At 40.0% G+C, this 25,272-nt stretch overlaps 1 protein-coding gene across 1 annotated transcript in view; it reads right to left on the bottom strand.

Annotated features, from left to right (window-relative positions):
• The window catches only part of LOC114662063 (glutamate receptor ionotropic, NMDA 2B-like), a 666,325-nt gene that overhangs the window by 488,585 nt on the left and 152,468 nt on the right, over positions 1-25,272 (bottom strand). Inside the window, exon 3 of the mRNA XM_051934405.1 lies at positions 19,547-20,083. Within this exon, the coding sequence (XP_051790365.1) occupies positions 19,547-20,065 (519 nt within the window). The 5' untranslated portion in view covers positions 20,066-20,083. The remainder of the gene's footprint in view (positions 1-19,546; positions 20,084-25,272) is intronic.

Below are 25,272 nucleotides of genomic sequence, written 5' to 3'. Positions count from 1 at the left end.
TGTCATATGGTACACAAATTTAGCCATAGAGACATTAGGTTGGAGATCACTAAGACAAAGTGCCTTAAGGTCTGTGCACCAACCCAAGTGCCCTGGAGAATCTGAAAGCTCCATGGCATGAAATGTTCAGGTGTGCTTGGCCACTGTTCAATCTTGAGGTTTTAATTGTACAGTTTCAATTCAGTTCACTTTTTATTTCATGTAGTAAAAGCCCATTTGGAGGACAGAAAAATGTGACCCATCTATTTGCAGTTGTCCTGTTGTGCTCAGAGCAAGACACATATAACGTCAGAGAAAACTAACAAAAAAATCTGTTAAGTAAAAAAGAATGCATCAATGTTTAATGTATTATTGAGAGGTAATACAAGGTCATGGCAGGTGTGTGCTACAGCCTTGTAACACCTGGGCCTCACTTTTGCTACCTAGCTGTGTGTTTTCTGTATGACGTGTGCATGTTCTCCCCTTATGTGAGTACAGGGTTATTGAAGAAGAATTAAAACTGTTCTGAAAATGGGTGTGCGCATTGATGATAACAAAGACAGGCATGAAAAAAGACGAAAAAATGCACAAATTAATAAATGAATGCATGGATGGGTTCATGGGTTATGGAGTTTATTATGCTCATTAATGTAATAAAAATCTTATATCAGAGCTGTAAAGCCTTACAAAATGATGTTATACCACACATAATCCATTAGAATATTAATTAGGGCCATTCTGGTGTAAAGGACTTATTTCTAACTTCACACTTTCTTTTGGCAGATTCTTTGATGCACATGTTTCTTATTCACACAAGGAGATTATTCACCACCTCCAACACTTTTTGGGTTTTCGAGTTGCCAGTCTGTACTATGCCAGTTCCATTTGGAGTATATTCTCTTCCTTAATGTGCCTTTTCAAGTTTGTTTTTTTCTGCCTCCACTTCTAACAAGAGCCTCTGAAAAAGCAAACAAGATGCCAAGGGGGGAAAAAAATAAATCCAGCTCCCCATCTTTGAAGAAAACAGATGCACCTCGGCAGTGACAGCAGTGACGTCAATGTGCTGATGGCAGCAGGCTGCATCTGCACAATTCTGCGACACTAGTCAGGAAAGATGGTTCTTAATTGAGACCAGGGGAGCGTGAATTCCATTTTAATTGTATATTGAATACAGCAAATGAATCGCTGCATGGTCAAGCCGGCTGTAGGATTGATGAGGCCCCACCTCAGTGTACTTATAGATTAACCACCGTCTTTTTCTGTAGCATTATTTAGTTCAGTCCTGTTTTCTTCTATCTAATCATTATAATAACACAAGAATAGCAGCTTGTGTTTTTACCACAGAGCGGATGGTCATGCATTTTGTATCAGAGCGCAATGCGGGGATACAGAGGTCCAAGAAAGAGCTGCTAATATTCATCAGACAAAAAAAATCAATGGGATGAAAAAGGCGGTTGAAAGTAATGAAATAAATTCAGATTTGGTAGACTACTTTACATTGTTTAAAACAAGCCGTACTGCACGTAATGGGGAAAAGGAATTAGAAATAGAAGCGGCAGTTAAAGGTATGATTGTTCATCTGTCAAGTTACATTGTTAAATTTAGCCTTTCAGCTCCATCCTGTCAGACTCTCAAAGCCGGCTCTGCATACGATAGCAGCTTGTGCTATAAAACGTCCATCCAGCTGGTCCCAGTTCAGTTGTCAGCACAGCCGCCGGCTCAGTGCTCATTTCTAAGGAAAAACCTCTGGGTTCATCTCCTCCAACCCTTCTCGGGTAAGTGTTTCTGGAGCAAAAAATCTTACTACTTGCTTCAGATTCCACCATGGCAGTGGCATATATCAATTAACAAAGGCACTAACAAACCTGTGTTTCTTCATATATGGGGAAATATTTCCATTGCCTATTACAAAGTGATTCTCTACAGTGCATTAAAACTCTGCTAGTCAAGTGTTTGCACATTTTTTTTTTATAAATCCCACTAAACCATTTTCTCCGCTAAGCTTACTTAGTGATTTTAAGCCTGTCAACAATCTTCTGCTATTAAATAATTGAGCATAATGAAAGGAACTATCCAGTATCAGACAGAAGTACAAGGCTATGAAATACCACCTCCGGACAGGAGAGGGCACTCTCAGTAACATCTTTTGCTGTTTTACCTCCAGAACAGATGCATTCTCAAGAACGCTGATGTCACTGCCTCCCTGAGCAAACCAGAGGTCTCGCCTCTTCATTCCCAGGGGAGATTTATAGAACCTTAACACTGGAAGTAAGCGTTCAGTGTTGGAATCCTCGGCTGAGTGACTCATTCCACTTGGAGCGATTTTATTGTGTTATAAACAGTCAACACAGTATACACTCACTAAATTTTTAATTTTTTCTCATTACAGTATAATGGGCATACCTCTAGGCACCCCCACCCTTTTTTTTGTGTCCTTTGCAATTATTTTACACCAGTAGTTTATTAAATATATCCTTGGTTAAATTGTGCTTTGCAATTAGAATACATGTGTTTAGGAGTATTCCGAGTTCTTGCTATATCAATGATTGTGTGAACAAGGAGCATAAACTCCCTGATTAAGATAATCAGACTTTTCTGATTTGCAAGTCTAAGACAGTACAAATTTGATGTGTGTGTGCCTTGTGTCTTGTCACGCGTTCTGTTGCACTGGGCAGAAGATCAAGGTGGAGTGGTGGAGGGATCTGCACTGGCAATGGGCAGGTTGCCGGTTTGAATCCCATAAGATGCCAAAAGGGACTCTGCTCTGTTGGGCCCTTAACCTGCAATTGCTGAGCGCTTTGAGTAGTGAGAAAAGTGCTATATAAATGCAAAGAATTATTATTATTATTATGGGAGTGAATGCATTTTGTAGTTTGTGTTTTTTTTTTTGGGAAGGCGGTAACTGAATAAGATACTGGGCCACCATTGTTATTATTGTAGCTAGACAAATAAGCTTCATTGCCTGAACAATCTTTTTGTAAAAATCACTTTTGTTATTTATTTTATTTCATTTTTCTCAGTATGGACTTTTGTAAGTATGAGGCAGATAATTTCATAGTTACACACTGTGGATGGGATGCCATTACCTGGCCAGCTGACCAAGGTGATATATCTTTGCATTTCAAGTTACAGTAATGGCTCCTGGGAATTTTAATTATAGGGGTGACTGTGATGGTGCGAGTTGGCTCCATCCTTCTACTTCATTTTTGGGAGCCTCTTGAACCCAACGCTGTCGATAAAATAACTGGATGAGTGTGGCAGATGAGGGCAAAACACACATGAAGCAAGGGGATGGTGAAAAGTGTTTAAGTGCTTTTATTACAAGAAATAAATCAAAACAGTTTTCACAAAGCTGCAGTGCCCCAAAAGTGTTCCATAAATAAATAATCCATAAAAGTCAGTGCATGTGTGGAGATTAAAATCCCATAAATAGAAAAATCCTTTAAAAAACAAAGTTAAAACCATCTGCCAGGAAAATCAAAATCCACAAGCCCTATTGCCTTCCTTTAAAAATGACGCCTCTCCGGCTTATCGTATTTGGACCTCGTAGCCCGGAGAGACATCAACCAACAGGTGCAGACACCCATTTCATCTGGCCTGTGTCTCCACTGCTAATCCCATGGCATCCGCAGGCAACCTTGAGTTTTGCTCTGCCCGAACTGCTGCCATTGCAAAAGTAACTCTAGAGTGTAATGGTGGCTCCTACTCCCAAAGTTGCTCAACAGGAGCAACCCACAGCCCCCTTCCTGAACAATGGCCACATGCTCCTCTTAGGGTTTCACTCCCGTCCAACTGCTTCTGTTCATTACACCGGCTTGCTTTCTCTCACCTGCCTACTTCTTCTCCTGTCTTTTAACCTCTGCTCTCTTTTCTTCCTTTTTTTTCTATTTTGTTTTTCCACTCTTATTTTTCCTTGTGATCTTGTGCGCCCCTTTTTATAGGTTCGGGAGCTTTTGCAGGTGTGATCGCCTAATTGCTGCCCCAGGCTGAGACAATCGAACCCCTCGCACATGCTGGCAAAGCAACGCACGGTCAAGCGGCCAACTCACACCAACCCAGAGACAAGCCGTCCTCACAGACAATTGCTCCAGTCCCAGCGAGAGTGCATCGATTATTTATTTATTAAAACAGCCATTTTCTCTGAGCCATGGACCCGCTATACCACAGTGACTTGAAGCTGGAATAGAACCAGAAGTATGTTCAAGTCCAGGTAATGAAGTGTCATAATGCTTCTTTTATGCTGTTATTTTGAGTATTGAGGCTAGCTAGATTTGAGTCAGGCTCAATGGGTAGGCTGTTACATTTGTGGTCCTGCCGTTATGGTCCTTTATGGACGCCTCACACCCATTTTGCTATGTTTGGGACTTCTAATCACAACATACATTTACTTGTTGCTATGTGGTTGCCAGCAGCAATATCAGGGGTCACAATATGATAATGTCAGTTATGGAGTAACAAGTTTGATCCCTGGAGTAACCTGATTGTCTGAGATTGTGAAGTTTTCAAAGAAAATTATTAAAGTTTGTTCATGTAATTCAGGTTCCGTGGATTTTATTATCACTTCTGATTTATTGACTATGAATTAGGGTTGTGTTTTGGGTCTTGGCCTTGGTTTTCTTTTTAGCTGGTTTCAACCACAATTCTCATTTAGCTCCCAGTACTGCCTTTTGTTCTCATGGCACGACATGAAGGGAATTGGTCAGAGGAACTTGGAGTCAGGAGAGAAGTATGGGTAAGAGCTCACCCGACAAGGACGAGGAAGAAAAGGAAGCCAGTATACTCTGGAAGGAGAAGTCTGGGAGGTAGGAAGGAATGCATTTCGGTAGAGGCTTGTTTAGTCAGTAGAACTGTGTTTAGATAGACCTAGAGGAGTTCATGTTTTTTGTTTTATTTTGGATCCTTCCATTTAAGCCTTCCTTGAATGCTTGATTTTGTGGAATAAAACACCTTTTTAAAACAGAGGCTGGACTGGCCAGGTGTGTTATGGGTATGGGGATCACTACAGAGTGCCCCCACTAACCTCTTTCTAAAATCTAGATAGAACTTTATTTGTCCTCAGGGGAAAATTTTGCTTTTTACAGAAGCTCTTCAAATAAATAAATAGGTAGATACATACATACATACATTTATAAAGCAAGAAAATTAAAAAGAAAAGAAAAGTTCTGACTTAGCAGTCACAGTCACAGTGAGGCGTTATGCAGACCTATTGCTGTTTGTATAAAGGAGTTCCTGCAGTGTTTCTTGACACACTTCTGCTGAATGATTTGTTGGTCTGAAAGTCCTCAGGGTTAGTGTGTCAGAGAGGGGATGTGCAGCATTGTTCATAATGGCACTCAGTTTTGTCTTCATTCTCTCCTTCACTTATACCTCCAGGGGGTGAGTGTGTCCTATAACTGAACCTGCCCTTTCAATTAGTCTGTTGATTAGGTGGTTTTCTCTTCAAGTGATGCTACCAGCCCAGTATAACACAACATAGAAAATAGCACTGGCCATCACAGAGTTATAGAACAGGATGTCACTTCCCACATTAAAGGAACACAGTCTCCTAAGGAATTAGAGCCTTCTTTGTCCTTTCTTATATAGTTCCTCTGTGTTCTGAGACCAGTCCAACCTGTCAATGATGTGGACAAAAGTATTTGTAGGAGCGGACCCCCTCTACATCCACTCCTTGAGTAGTGAACTGACATGGAAGCTCTTTGCTGCAGTGAAAGTCAAATCAGTTCCTTGGTTTTGCTGATGTTAAGTTGCATACAATTCTTCTTTGCACCAAGAAACAAACGTCTCCACCTGACTCCTCTGCTCTGTCTCATCCCTTTTAAAAATATAGCCCATAAGTGCAGAATCATCTGAGAACTCCTGCAAGTGACATGACCTGGTGTTATATTCATAGTCGGAGGTGTAAAGAGTGAAGACTAAAGGAGTCAGGCCTGTTCCTTGTGGTGCTCCAGTGTTGCTCACATTCGTATCAGAGACACAGTCCTTGACTCTCATAAACTGCAGTCTGCCCAATAGACAGTTCATTATCCAGGACACAATAGGCTCATCCACCTGAGGTTACCACTTAACAGAGTTGCTTGAACCTTCAGCTACTCAGACACATACAATGCAGACACATACAATACAAGCTGATTTCTGGCCAAAAATGCTGTCACCATGACTACTGTACTGCCAGCTGAAATAATTTGTCTTTCCCGAATCTTCCCAAGGACATGAAAGTTAGGAGGATACTGAATTTGAAGTGAGTCACTTAGGATAGGTGGTACGTGTACCTTGAGATAAACTGGAGTCCTGTCCAGAGATGATTCCTTCTTTGTATTATATACTGTTTTGGAAATGCAAGCAGTAAATAAATAAGTAAATAAAAGAATGGGTTGATGGTACAGTCATAAAAATAAATTATTTATTTCCTTTACAATTTATTACTTCTGCCTGACTATTTTATGGCCATGGTTTGATTATTGGTCTGCTCAGGTACTCTGAGTTCCTCATGCATCCCAATGACTTAAATATTAGGTTACCAGAATAAGTCATGTGTGAGGTGCTGTACAAATGGCCTCTCACTCATCCCATCATGGGTCAGGTACCTGCATTGAGCCGGACACTGCCAGTAAGAGCTGTGACTCTCTCAAACACTACAATGAATAAAGTACGCTCAGAAAATGGATGGGTGTATAATTTCCTAAAATAGCATAATGGAACAGAGATGGAGCCTTTCACTGAATTTCTGAGCATTTCAGTTTTCTTCAGGAAGTCCAAAGACCTAGCAGTGCCTCAATAAGTGGGAACTAGGAGTCCAATTTAAGGAGACAGATTCAACCAACACTTTCTGATTGCCTGTGACATCTGATGAAGATGAACAGTTTTGTATAAAAAAAAATGTTTGTTCTAAATATGCTTATGCTAGTACTGTATGGGGCATTTGTAGGTCTTAGAAGATGGTCAAGTTCAAGGTGCTCACCTCTTTTCAAACAGGAGAACCCGCTAACAAAACTTTACAAGATGATCCGAGTCTTTCATCTGCCTCTTGTTTGTCATCTCTCATTGATAGCAGTACAAAGAGCAAAAACATTTCTTTAAGTTAAAACAAAAAAGCTGAAAGAGCATCACAACTGTGATCCCATGGCACTCCACAGGTTTTGCATCCTCCTAAAGGTCACTCTTCACTGGAAGAGTTGCACACATGTACGGCACTGAGCATGCATGGCCTCTCTGTTGGCAATCAAAGCCTGTGGGCGATCAATTTATGCCCGCCTTTCTGTGCCGTCTCCATTTCTTCAATATGCAAGCCATGCCCTCATTCAAGAGTAAGATCACCAGGTATTCACGATATGGTCTGAAATGGAAACTCACAAAAGTGTGTGGTACAGTATATATGAGCCATTCTTGAAAGCTGCTCCATTTAATCAGCTAGGCAGTAATAGCTGAAACTCAAAGGTAATTATCATGTGAGACGAGAGGCAACATGACGCCTGACAGCTCTCAGCAGGGCAGCAGGTTTTTAACATCTAAAATTCAGCAACATTCAGAAGGCAGGGGAAACATAGATTTTCAAGCCTCGAAAACGAAAAAAAAAAAAAGCTATCAGCTACTATGTGATTTCACACCATCTGCATTTATTATATATTTCTGTGGACTTCAAGTTGGCACCCGATTCCCTCCCCTTTGCTATTTTTCTTTTTTTTTTTAAGCCCAGAGAATGTTAATTCACTAGATTGTGCAATTTAAAGATTAAAAAAAATGCATCACTGAATGCAAAAAAACCTTTACAATGAAGTGCTATAAAGTCTCCATAGCAACAATTTAGCTGGGTGGCCTTGTACCAGGTTATATAGAGTAAGGAAATGGCTTCCTTTTTAAAATATGAGAAAGACACACACACACACACACACACACACACACACAGGCTTTAAACTGCCTCCTCCACATTTTATTTGAAACACAGATGCAGCCTAATCCACCTAAATGCAAATCACTTAGCTCGGCCTTCACACTCTCACACCAGCTAAAAAAAATATACACACAAAGCAGGTGAAGCACTCTTGTCCTATCTCTACCCTCAAGGATCAAAAAACTATGAACAATCATTTAGTTCTCAACCACCCAGCCAAACACAAGGAAACAAATGTTGCTGCAGCCTCCCTCAATGCCAGCAGAAAGCCACCACCTAAACTTTGACCCACTCTGTCACAGAGCCACCCTACTTGAGTGGCTTAAATTGTGAGCACAAAAGGAATTGGTTTGCTTCCTCCTAAGTTGTATTTCATCAGGATGTATTCATCATGGGTAGCATTTGTAGAACATTTTTTTATTAATCTCAGGATCTTGATTAGGACATTTGAAAATTTTGATGCACAAAATATTAATATGCTGAGGAATGTGTGCAGGAAGTTCTGTAGGGATATGGGGTAAGAGGGCGTCTCATGTGTGCTGGTCATTCCACGTATAAATGCAGTGAGAGCTGCGCCAAAATACTTGCCGTGAAGTGGAATTCGTTCACAGTGGATTTTGGATTCCGTCAAGGCAGTGTCTTGTCACCACTATTGTTTGTGCTTTTCATGCACAGGATAACAAGGTGCAGCTGAAGATGTGAGGTTGTTCAGTTGGGGGGCTAAGAAAATGGAGATGATGTTGCCCTCTTTTTCCTCATCTGACAGTGACCTTCGGGACACACTTGAGCAATTCGCTACTGAATGTGAAATGATTGGGTTGAGGATCTGCACTTCCATGTCTGCGGTCGTGGTTCTTTCTCTGAAATTAGCAGATTGCTCTCGCCAAGTGATGGGGAAACAATTGCCCTTAGTGAAGGAGTTCAAGTGTCTCAGGATCTTGTTTGTGAACGATGGAAAAAGGGAACACAAGATCGAAAAGCGGATTTCAGTGCTGGCAGAAGTTTTGCGGGTGCTGTACCAATCTGTGGTGGTGAAGCAGGAGAGGAGTCTAAAGATAAAACTCATGTTTACTGGTCGATCCACATTCCTGTTTTCATCTCTGGGCATGAGCTATGGGTAATAACCAAAAGAATGAGATGGCAAGTACAAGCTGCAGAAATGAAGTTTCTTTGTAGGAAGGTTTGAATGACATTCCGTGAGAGGGTAAGAAGCTCATCAATTCAAGAAAGCCTCAGAGTAGAATTAATGCTTCTCTGGATCTGGAGGAGCCAATTGAGGTGGTTTGGACATGTTGTAAGGATGCTCAGGGCACGCTGTACTGCATGGAGACACTGTAGAAGAATCAGGACATGCTGGAGAAATTATACATCTCGGCTGTCTTGAGAACATCTGGGAATTCCTCAGAAACAGCTCGAATCTGTAGCTGGGGACAGGGAAGTCTGGGCTACCCTGCTTGGCCTGCTGTCACCATGACCCTCACCAGGAAAAGTGGTTCAGAAAATGAAATGGGATGAGAAAGTTTTAATGTTTTAGTTGACTGTTGATTTTTAGGATGCTTTTGGTGATGTCTTTACACTGCCATTTTGTGTGCTGTTTTTTATGGGCATCATGATGTTCTTTATGGTTGCATACCGTCACATCATTGTGTTACACTATTTAAGATGGCAGTGCTTTTTTTACTTCTAAATAAAAGACTATTGCTAAAGTAAAAAATTGTGAAATAAAAGTGAATTCTGGGAAATTTCAACTCATATCCAGTTCTTGTAATTTTTTTTTTATTAATGCCTTGGGATTTCCAACTCTCATTACAGAGCCTTGCTAGTCTAACTACTCTTCTCAGAATTCCCTTTGAAACTGTTTTGTGTTTCTGCTGCTCTGACTTTGATTCAAACAATTAAATCTAAGCTTGCCTTTGGCTACTTTTGGACTGCTCGACACCCAAAATGACAAAGATTATTATATTGTGACACAGCTGCCAGAATACTACATCAGCATATAAATATTAGATAATTACTGTGATTGTCACGTGCAATTTCATGGCAAAGGTCTGGGAGCAATTAACCTTCGTAGCAGATTAAAGGAGAGCTGCACATGAGATTGTGCAGATTCTGGCTGCTCCTGTCTATTTCCACATATATCTCTGACTGGTCCAGTTTGTTCTCACAGATACCTTCCAATGATCATTATTATACAAAACTTTGTGTATAATATATTACTGCTGAGTTATGATAAATGTGTTCTGAGATTTTACAAGTAAGGGAGACTAAAGTTCCAAGTTGAGGTACTGACCCAGCCAGTACTAAGATGGAAGATCATCTAGGCAAAGCTTGGGTTGCTGTTGGAAGAGGTGTTGATGAAGCCAGCAGAGAGGGCGCCCCTATGGTCTGAATGTGGATCTCGTTGCTCCACTGCAGTGACAGGGACACTGCTGCAAAAAAACGGTACTGTCCTTCAAATGAGACATAAAATCAAAGTCCTGATTCTTTGTGGTCATCAAAGAGGTGGGTATATCCTGAGGTTCAGGCTAAATTGCCCACCACGGCCTAGTCATCTTGGCCCCCTAAGAATTCTCTGTCTCTAACTGGCTACCTATGTCACCACTTCACCACCTAACAGTTCATCTGTGGTGACAGTACTGGTGCAAAAATGGCTGCCGTCGCATCATCCAGGAAGATGCTACACATTAGTGGTGGTTGAAGTGGCACCCCACTCACTATGAAAAGAGCTTTGAGTAGTGAGAAAAGTGTTATATAAATGTAAAGAATTATTAATATTATTATTACTGACCAGAGAGTGGTGACACGTTGCATGTTGGTTAGCATACAGGTACGCAAGAAACCATTTGATTATACTCTGTAAATGTAAAAATAATGACCCTATAACCCTATATTCTGGACAGTGTGGTTTACATTGGATTTCACATCCATATCAAGGGAGTATTATTCAAGCTGCACAAAGCTTTTGCCTGCCACGTAATCGCAGGGATGAATGTCTACACAGACAAGTTCAATTCAACTCACTATTGTTTCTTGCTGAATGCTAGCAGGGAGCCCATCTTGTTTCTTTCTCAAACACAATGTGGGCACATCAGGGAGACATTAAACAAACATTTCACAAAGTAAGACACAGCTGCCTGATTTGTGTCCATTGAACGTGAAAGGTTTGCCACATTTGTCACAAGCAGTGAAGACATTGTCCTAAATGTCTGTCTTTTTTATTGTACTGTACTTGTCATTTTTGCTTACACATTGTACCTTTGCCAGTTCCATGTTCTCAATGCATTGTTGTTTGGAAATGACATCATAAATATAAAGGTAACTACATTATAACTGGATTTTTAATAATCAAAGTAGACAGAATTTTTATAATGTAATGGTTTTTGTTTATCTCCGAAGCAACAGGAGTTTTATTGAGCATTATTGTCAAACATTCGTCCCACTTTCGTTCCGCAAACTCAGTTCTGACTGGCCATTCCCAATCTTATGATTCTTATGCTGTGTGTTGCAGAATCCCAGATCCAGTATGAATCACTCCCTGACAAAAGAGAATAAGAGCGAGGGGCTGAGAATTGTTACATGCAGGCGGCAGTGCTAAGAGATGGTGTGTTGGAGCCATTTAGGATTTTGTGTCATGAGGCATCAGGAAATTTGATAAAGTGTGCTTCATAGGAGACACCTAGCCATCAGGACAGAGAACCCTAACCACAGTCTAAACAAAACATGCTGAATATCGTAGGAAATAAAGTCCATCCATCCATTTTCCAACCCGCTGAATCCGAACACAGGGTCACGGGGGGTCTGCTGGAGCCAATCCCAGCCAACACAGGGCACAAGGCAGGAACCAATCCTTGGCAGTGCTCCAACCCACCGCAGGACACACACAAACACACCCACACACCAAGCACACACTAGGGCCAATGTAGAATCGCCAATCCACCTAACCTGCATGTCTTTGGACTGTGGGAGGAAACCGGAAATAAAGTCAGCATGTGACCTGCAGGAGCTGCTACTTGTTTTGTTATTATGTATAACTGCAGAGCTGAAAATGGGCTAAAGCGCCTCAAAAAGTGATGATGCAGTGTGATGTAGTGACCCCCAAAAATTTAAGGAAGACATGTCAGTAGTTGCGTTTACATGCACACACTAAACCTACATAAGGAGGATCGCCCAGATAATGCAAGAAACCTGAATTCTTAATAAACTCTGTTTACATGCACAGGTCTCCTTCTCTGTGGTGGGTTGGCACCCTGCCCAGGATTGGTTCCCTGCCTTGTGCCCTGTGTTGGCTGGGATTGGCTCCAGCAGACCCCCGCGACCCTGTGTTCGGATTCAGAGGGTTGGAAAATGGATGGATGGATGGGTATCCTTCTGGAGTTCTCTAGAAAAGCGTTGTGACTTAATTAAACTGAAGAAAAAAAAAAAGTTCAATGTCATCAATGGCCATTACAGCAGTATGTACACTTTGTTGTATTTTATAAATTTGTTAACTCCTTTATGTGATGTAAAGTAAATAACATCCATTCCATTTCCACATACTTGAGCTGAGCGGTATGAACACTGGCAGCTGGGTGCGCCGATTACCCTGTTTCAACATAACTGTGACTCGTAGCTGGTTGAAAACTGAACTGACACTTCATTAATATGTTTCTGTTAGCGGATTGCATGCAGCACACACATTCTGCTTGGATATGCGACTGAGACTTACAAAGGACCACCATACTGGTACATGTGCTTCTTGCCTTTAATCCAGTTCTTCTGGGATAATAATAATACAGGTATTTTTACTTCAATAAAATAAGTATTACATTATATTACTTGTTATTTTAAAAAGTAATTGAACTATGTAATACACATTACTTGTAACACGTTACTCACAACAAATCTTCAGTTTGTGCTGCTTAGCTTTAGTTAATTTACATACATTTAGCGATTTCTGAATATTGAGATCGATTAGTTCAACCAGCAGAAGGAATAATGCAATTGTTACAACATTTGCCACAGGAAATTTATCTTGAGGATGCTTCTACCCATGGCTGCTGAATGTGTATGTGAAGCTAAACAGAGGAGCAGCGTATAATGGAAATGCACAGACTATCGAATCCTTAATCGTAACCCAGTAAAGGGTTTACATGGCCAAATAAATGGGTTACCTGCAGAGAAATCTTCATATGGTAACCTGGTTTTTCAGAGAACAATAAATTGGTAATAAATCGGTTTGTCTTACAGGAATAAAGGTTTGCATGACATTGTAGAAAACAGGTTTGTGTGAATAACTGGTTTATTAAAGTGTATTTGAAAGCATTTCTTTATGGAAGTGTCTCTTGGAAATCCTTTTCTGGAGACGTCAAGCAGTTTTGTAGTATAGAACCGCTGTAACCATCTGATACAGCAATGCATCTCTTAGTAAGGCCTAAACAAAGCAGGAAGGCCTTTATTCTGTGGTCTGTTTAACATTATGTTATCATAATAAAAACTATTATTTACAATATATATTTGATCTAGCATTGATTTCCTTCTCTTTTGATGTTACTCCATGTATAGGTGGGATAGTAATACAGAACATGTAATGAACAACAGATTCTTGCCTTGTGACAATAGAAAGAATGTAGAACAGGGGACAACTGGTTCAGCTTTTAGAGACATAAAGAACCCTCATCCATACCTCCTGGGAGTTACTATGTTTTTGAGTGTAATTGTATTTATGAGAAATGTATTCTCTTTATAAAAACAGCCTTGTGTCACATGACAGTACCCCAAAATTAATTTTGCCCTAATTCAAACACAGACAGAAATGATCAGGGCTTATGCTGGCAAAAGAAGAGGCTAGAGGCTCAGTCCAAGTCTAAACCAACCAATCACAGTGTTATAATGCAGGCTGATGTTATTTTGTAGAAGATCTGGGGCACTGCTGAGGCTCATATATTTACAGTAGAGGGCCTACACAACTGCTTTGTTAAATACAAATGTACTTTTTTTTATTGTTTGCAATTATACCTGTCTAGTATTTGTGTACTTGCTGGTTTTGACTTTTGATATTCATTTTTAATACATGAAGGCTACCATAGCTTAAAGGGAAAATTCACTTACACAAAAATGTAAGCCTTTCTTTACCTAAAAGAACATTTTAATCACTACACTCCTGGAGTACATTGCAATGGCAAAGCCTTCTAAATATTAAAAGCCATTATCTATGGGGCCGCCACAGTCTAGAACAGGGGTTTCTTAAACTTTTGTTTTTTTTCTGGCGACTCAATCTTGCCCTTGATAATGTCTTTGAAACCCATGATGATCGTCAGTGAGTCGATGCCTAACTTCAGAGTAGGGGGGACCTCCCTGGAGAATTGACTCAAATCTTCAGAAAGGAGTAATGAAGATTGCTTAAGCAAACCAAGGCAACCCACCATGGTACACTTCGTAAACCATATGCGACCCATTCACAAATAATACAATGTTAGCTCAGAACCTTACACGACCCAAACAAGGCAACCTGTAAAACATTTTGGGTCGTGATCCATAGTTTGAGAAACTCTGTTGTAGAGCATTCTGATTACCAAAGTTAGAGAAGTCACATCGGTTTCTCCCTTACATTAAGGCTGATGACTTTTTATTTCAAAAAAGCATAATTCTTAGAGCCTTTGAGATATATTTTTATACTGTTTAACAAAACAAATGTTGGCTATGTTTCTTTTTTGCTTTTCTATGCTCCATTTTCTTTTTCTATTCAGTGGTTGTCAAGGAACTTAGTGTGTTCTTTGTGTGGATATGTCGTCACATATGATGCATCTGTTTTTAGACGTCTTCTGACCTAATAAATTGTCATCAATTTGCTTATTATATGACCCTTTTCAGAGACTGGCTAAGCTGTAGCAGTTGAAATTTGGACTTAATGCCACTCTGTATTCATGTTGTGGAAGGAGGTGTAGGATGGGGCTGGCACTTGTTTTAGGGCGGGACATTGGCTGTCGAATACCTGAGTAAAGAGTACACTGAGGGCAGACACTTGACAGGGCATCTCAGTGTCGTTACACCACCACAACTTGAGGATGGATATATTATCAGTACCGCCGCTCCCTATACACAGAGTACGCAGTCTGCGTAGGGCACCAACTCCCAGGGGGGCACCATCCCAGCTCTCAAAAAAATCGTTTTTATATATTATAATAATAAATTAATATTAATAATATACATATACAAATAAACAAAAATATAAACGTATATATTGCATTTTACGGTGAACGAAGAGTAGGCTAAGCACACGTGATGACGCGCGCGCCCTCACCTCTGTTACGGCTGCCTATTTGGCCAAAAATGATAATAATTGAACAATATGCCTGGTCCTGGAAAGAGACATCAACAGTCCGGCGCCGAGAAACGAAAGAAAAAAAAAGCCCAAGATGAAGCCTGTGCATCACTTTAATCTCTGGATTGCTCTGCGCATAGCAGTGACGCTCCCTGTAACTGTTGCCTCTGCTGAGCGAAGTTTTTCTAAAATGAAGCTCATCAAAACGTACTTGAGCTCATCTATGGCACAAGAGCGCATGAGTGGTCTGGCAATTGTCAGCATCAACTCTGAATTAGCAAAGGCTTTATCATATGAAGAGCTAATTTACGACTTTGCCTCAAGAAAAAGCAGAAGTGTGCCTTTGTAAATTTTGAACTTTGGAAAGCTCCAGCAGATGACAGTGTTGATTTTATTTCAGTTTATTATTGTTTATTTTATTTATTATAAATGTTTTATTCAAAGTGTAATTTTAGTTTGTATTTTTTGCTGTAGAGCTACAATTGTAATTTATAAATGATACAATTTATTTATGTATTTACTTTTATTTGAATAAAGTTCTATTTTGGCCCCTATAGTAGGTGTTTTTTTTATTATTTTATTTTTACTTCCGTAATATTTGGGGGAGGGGGCACAAAAGTAAATTTCTGCTTAGGGCACCCATTTGGCCAGCAGCGGCCCTGTATATTATGAAGTCACATTAGTTATGCAGAGATATCAAGGGAAGCCCATTATATTATGTGCAGCACCCTAAAGACTTTGGCAGAGGTGTGTAGTCTACCTGGTCTTTTAAAGGAGTGCGGAGATCGAGTGTTGCAGGAACACATGCGGCCACTAGAGGGAGCTGTATGAGTTCATACCCAGGAGTTTCTAAGACCATTTCCTGCAATTCTATTTTCCAGTAGTTAAAGCCAGTTGGTTATTAATTTATTGACTGTGGAGTGAGAAGGAAGGGTTTAGTAAACACTTTACTCGGAGGAAGTAAGAAGGCCAGAGTTTAGAGCTGAGGAAGGTGAGAAGAATGGGAGCCCATTGGTGAATAAAGGCAATTGGAATCCTCTCCCAGGGTTAGGGTGCGGTTTATTTTTTAGTTAAGCTAAAATGGCAGAAAGCTGTTTATTATTTTGTCTGTTATTTGAAACTTTTTTCCCCCATTGTTTGTTTCCTATCTTTCTATTATCTATCTTTATTATTTCTATTATTATCTATTAATCAGTTAGTCAGTCAGTCATTCTCCAAATCGCTATATCCTAACACAGGGACACGGGGGTCTGCTGGAGCCAATCCCAACCAACTCAGGGCGCAAGGCAGGAACAAACCCTGGGCAGGGTACCAGCCCACCACAGGACATGCACGCACACACACACACACACACCAAGCACAAACTAGGGACAATTTAGGATCGCCCATGCACCATCCAGACAGAAGAGCAGCTTCAGCGACAGACTGCTGTCACTGTCCTGCTCCACAGACAGATTGAGGAGATCGTTCCTCCCCCAAACTATGCGACTCTTTAATTCCACCCGGGGGGGGTAAACGTTAATATTTAACATTATACATAGTTATTGTCTGTTTTTTTCACCGCATTATTATCATTCTTTAATTTAATATTATTTATTGTATCACTATGCTGCTGCTGAAGAATGTGAATTTCCCATTGGGATTAATAAAGTATCTATCTATCTATCTATCTATCTATCTATCTATCTATCTATCTATCTATCTATCTATCTATCTATCTATCTATCTATCTATCTATCTATCTATCTATCTATCTACCTAACCTGCATGTCTGTGGGAGGAAACCCACGCAGACATGGGGGGAACATACAAACTCCACACAGGGAACCGAACCCAAGTCTCCTTACTGCGAGGCAGCAGAGCTACCACTGCGCCACCGTGCCGCCCTATTATCTGTTAATTCATTCAAAAAATCGCCTTATATTTCATTTTCGCCTCCACTAGTGTTATTTTGGGTTTGAGGTTATCTCTTTCTGGTCAGACTGACTATTTGTTTCAACATTATGTTTTATTTTTATGCCACATTTCTTTTTTACATGCTTTATCTGTAACTTTTGCAAACTGTACTGTGCTCTTAAGTTGATATGCATTTTTATAAAAATAAATTAAACTTAATATAAAAAGAGATCCACAGAGGAAAAAATAAATAGAGTTTAGTATATGTAATATGCAGTGTTTAATGGCTGTATGATAATGCTTTTTATTCATTGTATTTTTATGCTTTTTTAAATAATATATAGCACACATAAGTCAGTTTATATGCATATTTCATTAACTCATTTTAGCTTTGCTGTACTTTGTGATCCAAAGGACTTTGGGAAAAAGTTCAAACTAGAATTGAGAGATTCTCATATTTTTTATTCTAATGTGCATGCTTTGTCTTAATGAGAATAAAATTAGACCTTTGCTTTAAGTGAGATGCCTTTTTAGCGGTACAGCAGAGTTTCTCTCTACATGCATGTTTCACCTCTCCTACATTAAGAATCTGAGCAATGGTAAGGCAGTGCTTTGCTTTTATCAATCTGTCCACAATACCAAACAGAATTTTGCTTCTACCAGAAATCACAAGGAAAGAGAGAGAGAAACTCCCTACAACAACGCCATCTGCCTTCATAAAACAGCGAATCTCTTGAACTCCATCTGACATAAACCATTTAGAAACCCGTTTGGAATAACAGTGATGTTACACCTGACAAAATGTAACCGTGTTGCATGCATTCTTAGATACTTAGCCTTTAAATATGATAACAGGATTGCACCCTAATCTAATATATTAAAATATTTTCCACAGTGGAGGGAAATCAAGGAATGGATTTCTTATCTTCAGGAGAATATAGCCTACAATTATAAGCCAGGGATATCAGATGATCCCAATTAAGTTTTCAAAAAGAGTTTTCAAAGGAAACACGTCATTATTAAGTGAAGTTCCATGGCAAAAGATGGCCAATCACTGTTTATTTGGTTCTTACCAGTAGCCCAGGACAGCCTCAGTAAACATGAGGACTGAAAATTACTGTAATGTGGGGGCAACTCTGTTCTAAGAGTAAAGATGTAAAGTTGTCTTCTGAAACAAATGCGTTAGATGGTTTCATAAATCATAATGATCAGTGTGATCAGTTTAAAGAAGTGGATTTAAAAAGTGCAGTTGGAAAGAGTGTGACAAGAGCCAGAAGAGCAATGTATCTGTCTGTTTCCTCAACAGTCTGGAATTTACCAGCATGGATGATCCCTGCCTGACTCTGCTCACCAAAGGCAGCATCCACACATTTTCTCTTGACTTTGATGAGACTAATATCTCTTGCTATCAAAAGTACAATATTCATTGGCAACAGGGGGCTTCCTCACACCTTACCAAACCTAAAGACCAATAAGCATAGATTTTGCCATCTGGGACCACAACAATTCATCATATTGCTGTCATTTCTTTTGACAGATGCATCACTTTGTGGAACTTCTACCTAAGTGTTCCCACCAGTTTGTAAAGTGCTGTCTCCATCACAAAGACAATGGACAGAACTCTAATTCCACCTAAGACTCTGAATGATGGAGAAAATGCTTAAGACGCATCCCCTGGTTATCATGAATTCCTCTTTTTGCCCTTTGAGGACCATTTCCTTTTTTTGGGACAAGAAAGACATGTTCTGGGTTTGTCACTAGAAACAAATGTTTCATACTTACTACAAAACCCATTTTCATATGAGCATTTTTGAAATTAATTTCTGGTCTGAGAATCCACAGGGCTCTTTGAGTAATACTTGCTATGAGTTTCTAGATAGCATTTTCCTCCAGTTAGCTGGCCGAGTTAAGTGTTGCCAAGAGACTGAACTATGTCACACAGAGGAGAGCTGAACTTGGCCTGTCTCCATCTGGCACTGGAAAGTGGTGCCCACTACCATTTGCTCAAGCAAAATGTGGCAAGTCAGAGCCAGATGGGAAGCATTTTATTTTTCCCCACCTGCTCAGAACTCTGCCAAGGCTAATCTATAGCTTCTTATGCAGCCAGCCTCCAGCAGATAATGAAAAAGTACAGAGTGCGATGGGGTTGTGAAGCAGGTTACTGTGATTTTTTTTTCTAGACATGTTGCTTGGACTTGACCACGCTTCCCTCACATATAGCCCCTTCCACCATAAACCATTACCAGTAACAAGAGCTAGCAGTGAAGGCCCCAAGCTCTGCGACACTGTCCACATTCTTCATGTAACATACATGTCTTTCAAGAGTATAAAGAAAATTAACATGAAAGCCTACATTTGGCCTAATTTAGATTAAATGAAAACAGTGGCATGTCTTAAACTTTTGTCGGATAGGAGCCATCTAGCTTCAAATAAGGTGAAGGGAGATTTTAGAACCTTTGGACTTGATTGGTTCTGCTCCTTACCTTGGCTGCCATAATCATGGAAGAGCCACCATGGATTCCAAGGATAGGTATGTGAGTCTGAGCCGAGATGAAATCCAGTATCTGAGCAATGGCCTCCTGGTCAGTGTCATCTCCGAAGACAACCCCTTGGATCTTCTTGTCTGACATGAGGTCACAAATGCGCGTGATGATGCTTTTGGGATCTGTCTCATTCATGGTAACCAGCTCCACGCTGGGAGTGACAATCATGTGCTGGAAATCGTCTTTGTCATATGTATCTTTTAGGGCCACTTCGTTGGAGGTGCCCACCAGTATCACAGCAATGCCCAGCCCTGGCGAACCCTTTGAAGAGGTCACTACTCTCCCACTGCTGCCTGAGAGTGCACAGGTCAACAGAAGTGAGATCAGCAGAAGCAGGGTTGGAGAAAGTTGAGTCCTGCGAAAGGCAGAGGATGCTGTTGTGGCACAGGTGGTTATCCATGGTACAGGGAGCAGGGACACAGAGAGGAAAAAGCAGCATCGATGTGACGGGTGAGACATGGTGAAGAGTTTCAATGCCTGTTAGGGGAGACAAAGAAGTGCAGACAATTATTTAAGGAACAAATCCAAAGGACACAGAGACAAGAGTAGCACTGAGGTAGCAAAGAAATGCATCCTGGTGGCATGATGACATCCATCACGCAAAATTGTTTTGTCAGCTGTAACTTTTATTTCTCCAGCCTGAAAAACCTATTGGCTATAAGGTATCTAACTATAGAATAATTTGCCTTTATAAAACCTCGCATGCATTTCCAGTGACAGTTGTCACCAGGTGCTCACTGGCAGATATGACATATCAGAATAATGTTGGTCAGGACAGCATGTAAGTGACAATATTATTTATTTTCCTCTCAGATAATCAGGCACTGTGTATGTATTTTTCACAACATAATGCATGATTGGAAACAGAATTCAAGCAGCAAGTCTAACATGTAAGCAGAATGTAGCCTGCTGCCATGCTGCCTGAACACAGCAGACTAGCTTGTCCACCTGTCCACCTTGAGTTTTCTCTTTTAGTTTCTCTCCCGTCTCATTCTTGTCATCAGTATCCTGGTAGCACTGCTGATCCACAACTCACTGTCTGCCCAGAATAGCCTTTCGTATCTGTTCCTTTTCTTTCCAGTGATGTAGTCATATTGGAGGCACAACACTCAGTCTGAGGTTACACTGTAAAACAGAACTAAAGCCGAAATGGCTGCCCTAGTTATTGCTACAAAGGTTAATTCTGTGTCTATGCCATTGCCTCAGCTGAAAACTTGTCCTTCCACATCTATCCATTTTGTGGTAGCAACTGAAGCTCCCATTGCACATTCTCTAATAATGATTCTGTTAGGCTCAGGCCCTGTCCCCTCCTCTCAAACGGCCTTTTTAGTTCTGTACAACCTTCAGACAACGTGTATCATAGAATTTAACATTCACCCAGTGTATGCTGTTATATAAAATAAACACCTTGAACTAGTGAAAAAGTCACACTCTGGTACCCCTTAAAAACACAGCATATATTCTTCACATGAAATATCTTATCAATTTGGAAAATCAGTGCTTCAACCAGCTTAAAAATGAAATACATAAAGATGTTTCTCACAAGTAGTTTACAAAAGTTTCTAAGTGCTTGTATACATACTGTGAAGTTCTGTCACTGAAACGTTAATGGAATGGTGCTCACACACAGCTTCGGCTTGTCATTCTGCCACTTGGACTCCAAGGGCAAGTTAATTCACTTTGATCAATAACTTGTTAAAGCGGTATTAATGTCTAATTTTAAACCTCAACAGCCCTGGAACTTTATGCGTATTTGAATCTTTTCAGTGTGTAGAAGGGGCATCTTTTTAGACCAAAGGCAACAAACCCAGATTGCATGGTAAGGGAAAGTATGAGCTCACATTAAAGCAAGAAAACTTACAACTATTAAGGGTGCAACATCTAGGAAATGCTGGAAATAAAACAGGTGCTACTGCTTTTCAAGGCGATGTTTATTTTTTCTGATTCCAATAGGATACACCACGGCCAGAGATGCTGTTTTAAAGGGAAGACAGGGAATAATGGCCAGTGACTTCAGAAGGCAGGATTTTACACTAGAATCTGGCATTTAGAACTAACTGAGTCCCTAAATCACATTTCTGCTGTTAGGCTGAATGGTTTTCACACTCTTGTTCTTCCCACTTCTAGTAAACATCATGAATCTTTATCTTTTTATAAAAGTCAGACTGTGTCTGTTTTGAATATTTCAGACACCATCTCTGTCTAAAGTCGTACAACCAAGATACTGTATCATCACTCAGATACTACTTTGAGCATTACATCTACAGAAGCACATTTGAAAGGTACTTCAGTATATGATAGATAGATAGATAGATAGATAGATAGATAGATAGATAGATAGATAGATAGATAGATAGATAGATAGATAGATAGATAGAAAAGGTAATATATGATAGATAGATAGATAGATAGATAGATAGATAGATAGATAGATAGATAGATAGATAGATAGATAGATAGATAGATAGATAGATAGATAGATAGATAGATAGATAGATAGATAGATAGATAGAAAAGGTAATATATGATAGATAGATAGATAGATAGATAGATAGATAGATAGATAGATAGATAGATAGATAGATAGATAGATAGATAGATAGATAGATAGATAGATAGATAGATAGATAGATAGATAGATAGATAGATAGATAGATAGATAGATAGATAGATAATATACTAACTATATATTTTAAGCTGAGGAAGAGAAGGATGATGGTGCAACACAATCTTCAATGACACCTGCTTTTTTTCCCATAAAGTTACTTCATCCCCTCAGCATTCAGCTCTGCCCCTTCCTTTTTACATCAACATTCTGCTGGAAGTCAGCGTTCATTTTGGACCCCGATACTGAAGTGGACAGAGACCAGCATATCAGACAGCCTGAGCATTTTCAGAGCTATAGTCTCACAACTTGTTTTTCACTTATTTCACTTTTGATTTTTGGTGCCCTGACTCCCTGACATTCTCTGCTGTTTTGGTTTACTATATACAGCTGAAATGGGACCCAAATAGTAAGCAAAAGTTATGTCCTAAGTCAGCAAGTTACAGAAACTGCATTTGATTAGCAGAGAAGAAATGATGAAACTTACTCTCAAATACTTTAAGGTACAGTATTATCAAAGTGAATCTAGCAGATTTCTTTGTACTAAACTTTGAATTGCGGAGTTAGGAACAGCATGGTATTACAATATAAATCTTACATCCGAGATGAAAAACTATACTAATCATTTTAATATTATTAGAAAGATTTCAGGTGTTTTTGCAGGGAAAAAACTAGCATAAGGTATTATTATCAACAGCTAACCCAAAAACTATGGGCACAGGAAGATTCAAGAGTCTAGAGCCTAAAATCAAATGACAGATGGGGGTTGTGTCACAAGATAATTTTAATAGGAAAGGCAAAGCAGAGAGCAAAGAAATATGGCAAATCAGAAAAAAATCAAATGACCTACTTAAACAATCTGAAGCAAAGGGCCTGAAGGGAACATGTATCAAATTCAGATGTTGATATAGCTGCCCTACAAAATGAAAAACCTAATCAATGACCACAAAATATATTTACTATAATCACAAAATCATATGGCAGTACTTGTAAACAATACAATTCAGCTCTGTTTAGTTTAGCTTTCCACTGATCTCAATAAAATAATTATCATCACTCTTTAGTGATCCTTATTAACCTGAATATGTAACCAACATGAGTGCTGCTGGCTGGCAAAGGGTTCCTACAGGCCAGGACACCACCTGGTTGACACAGAGCAGTGCCTATTACACAAACAGCCTCTGAGAGACAGAGAGAGAGTCACACTGGCAGCAGAGAAGGCCCTGTGCATGCCAATCAGGAAGCAGCTGGCCAACCAGGGTTGGCACGCCCTGCAATTTTGGGCTACCCGTTCAGGAAGGGGAAAGAACTGCTACAGTCCCAGTAGCCACTAGAGGTGTCCCTGGAGCAAATGAAAGGTCATTCCTGAATTGATTCCAGAGACTCTAGGATGTGGTTTGAAGATACCATATTTCAAGTCTGGAGTCAAGAGTTAGGAAAGATCAGTGCATCTCTGCATAGAGATGGAAAGGCCAAGTTTTAAACAGAATATGGGAGATAAAAAGGAATGTGAGACATTGGAAAAACTAGTATTGAGAAATGGAAGATACAAAATAGCAAGAGCCAGAAGAGCTGGCCTGCCACATCTTTTATTGTTTCAGAAAGTGTAGTTCCCACCAGCCCATTGGCACATGCCATCTGCTTTACTATGGATTGCTATTTACAAATTGGACCGAATGCTAAGATGTGATTTATTCAGGAGCATGTCAGAGGCATAAAAAAGAGTCTGAGTCGAAGACAGGGTCTGCTATTGCTAAATCATTTCTTGAATCACTAATGAAAATTTTAGGTTAAAACAAAATTTCAAAACATTGAAACGTTTTAAAGTGCTTAAAACATTTTCCATTAATCAGTTTTTAAAGTTGCTCAAGCAGTGGTCTCTCATTTGTCTTCACAATACTGTACGTGTCGGATGCCTGCCTATCTACAGTGCTGGAAAGTAATATACTTAAGTACGTTTGTCATGGACCTGAACTTTACTTAAGAAGATATAGCTGTGGATACTTTTGCCTTTTACCCTACTACATCTTACAGCACATATCTCGACTTTCTACGCCACTACATTTCTACCTGGCATTGCATTACAATTTACAGTCATATTGCTGATTTATTTTTTTTTTATTTGGATGATGACAGAGACAGTGATACAAGATTCACAAATAATTTGTTCTTTTTGAAGGACTCTTTTTTAGAATCATGGAAATCAATTCTCCAGCACGGACTAATCAATTGAGTAGAGCTTAGGAGTGGAAAAGCACATGCGTGATTCCGCCAGCCACTTTCATTTAGATGTTTAAAGTGCATGTGAAAGTATCGGCCATTTCTTTTGATTCTTTCTAGGTGAGTTAAATCATTATCAGATAATGAGATCTCAGTCATTGCTCATTCTCTCACTCATCATACAAATACAATACAGTAATAACACAATTACATTTACATATATTATTTGCTTCTTTTGTGCTATTTGTGCTTTTTAAGAAAGGTGACCAGAGGATGTGCTCCAATTATAGGGGGATCACACTCCTCAGCTTCCCCGGTAAGGTCTATTCAGGGGTGCTAAAGAAGAGAGTCCGGTTGATGGTCGAATCTCAGATTCAAGAGGAACAATGCAGATTCCGTCCTGGCCGTGGAACACTGGACCAGCTCTACACCCTGGCCAGGATCCTGGAGGGGGCATGGGAGTTTTCCCAACCAGTCCACATGTGTTTTGTGGATTTGGAGAAGGCATTCGACCGTGTCCCTTGAAGCATCCTGTGGGGTGTGCTCCGAAAGTACGAGGTACAAGGCTCGTTGTTACGAGCCATTCAGGCCCTGTACTGGAGGAGCAGGAGCTTGGTCCACATTGCTGGTAATAAGTCGGACTCGTTTCCTGTTGAGGTTGGACTCCGCCAGGGCTGCCCTTTGTCACCGATTCTGTTCATAAGTTTTATGGACAGAATTTCTAGGTGCAGCCAAGGAGCGGAGGGGGTATGGTTCAGTGACCTCAGAATCTCATCTCTGCTATTTGCGAATGATGTGGTTCTGTTGGCTTCATCGGACAGTGACCTCCAGCTCTCACTGG

This window comes from Erpetoichthys calabaricus, chromosome 12, assembly GCF_900747795.2.
Source record: "Erpetoichthys calabaricus chromosome 12, fErpCal1.3, whole genome shotgun sequence".
In the NCBI taxonomy this organism is placed as follows: Eukaryota; Metazoa; Chordata; class Cladistia; order Polypteriformes; family Polypteridae; genus Erpetoichthys; species Erpetoichthys calabaricus.
Note: the sequence above shows the minus strand (reverse complement) of the source record. Positions and strands in the feature narration are given on the sequence as shown.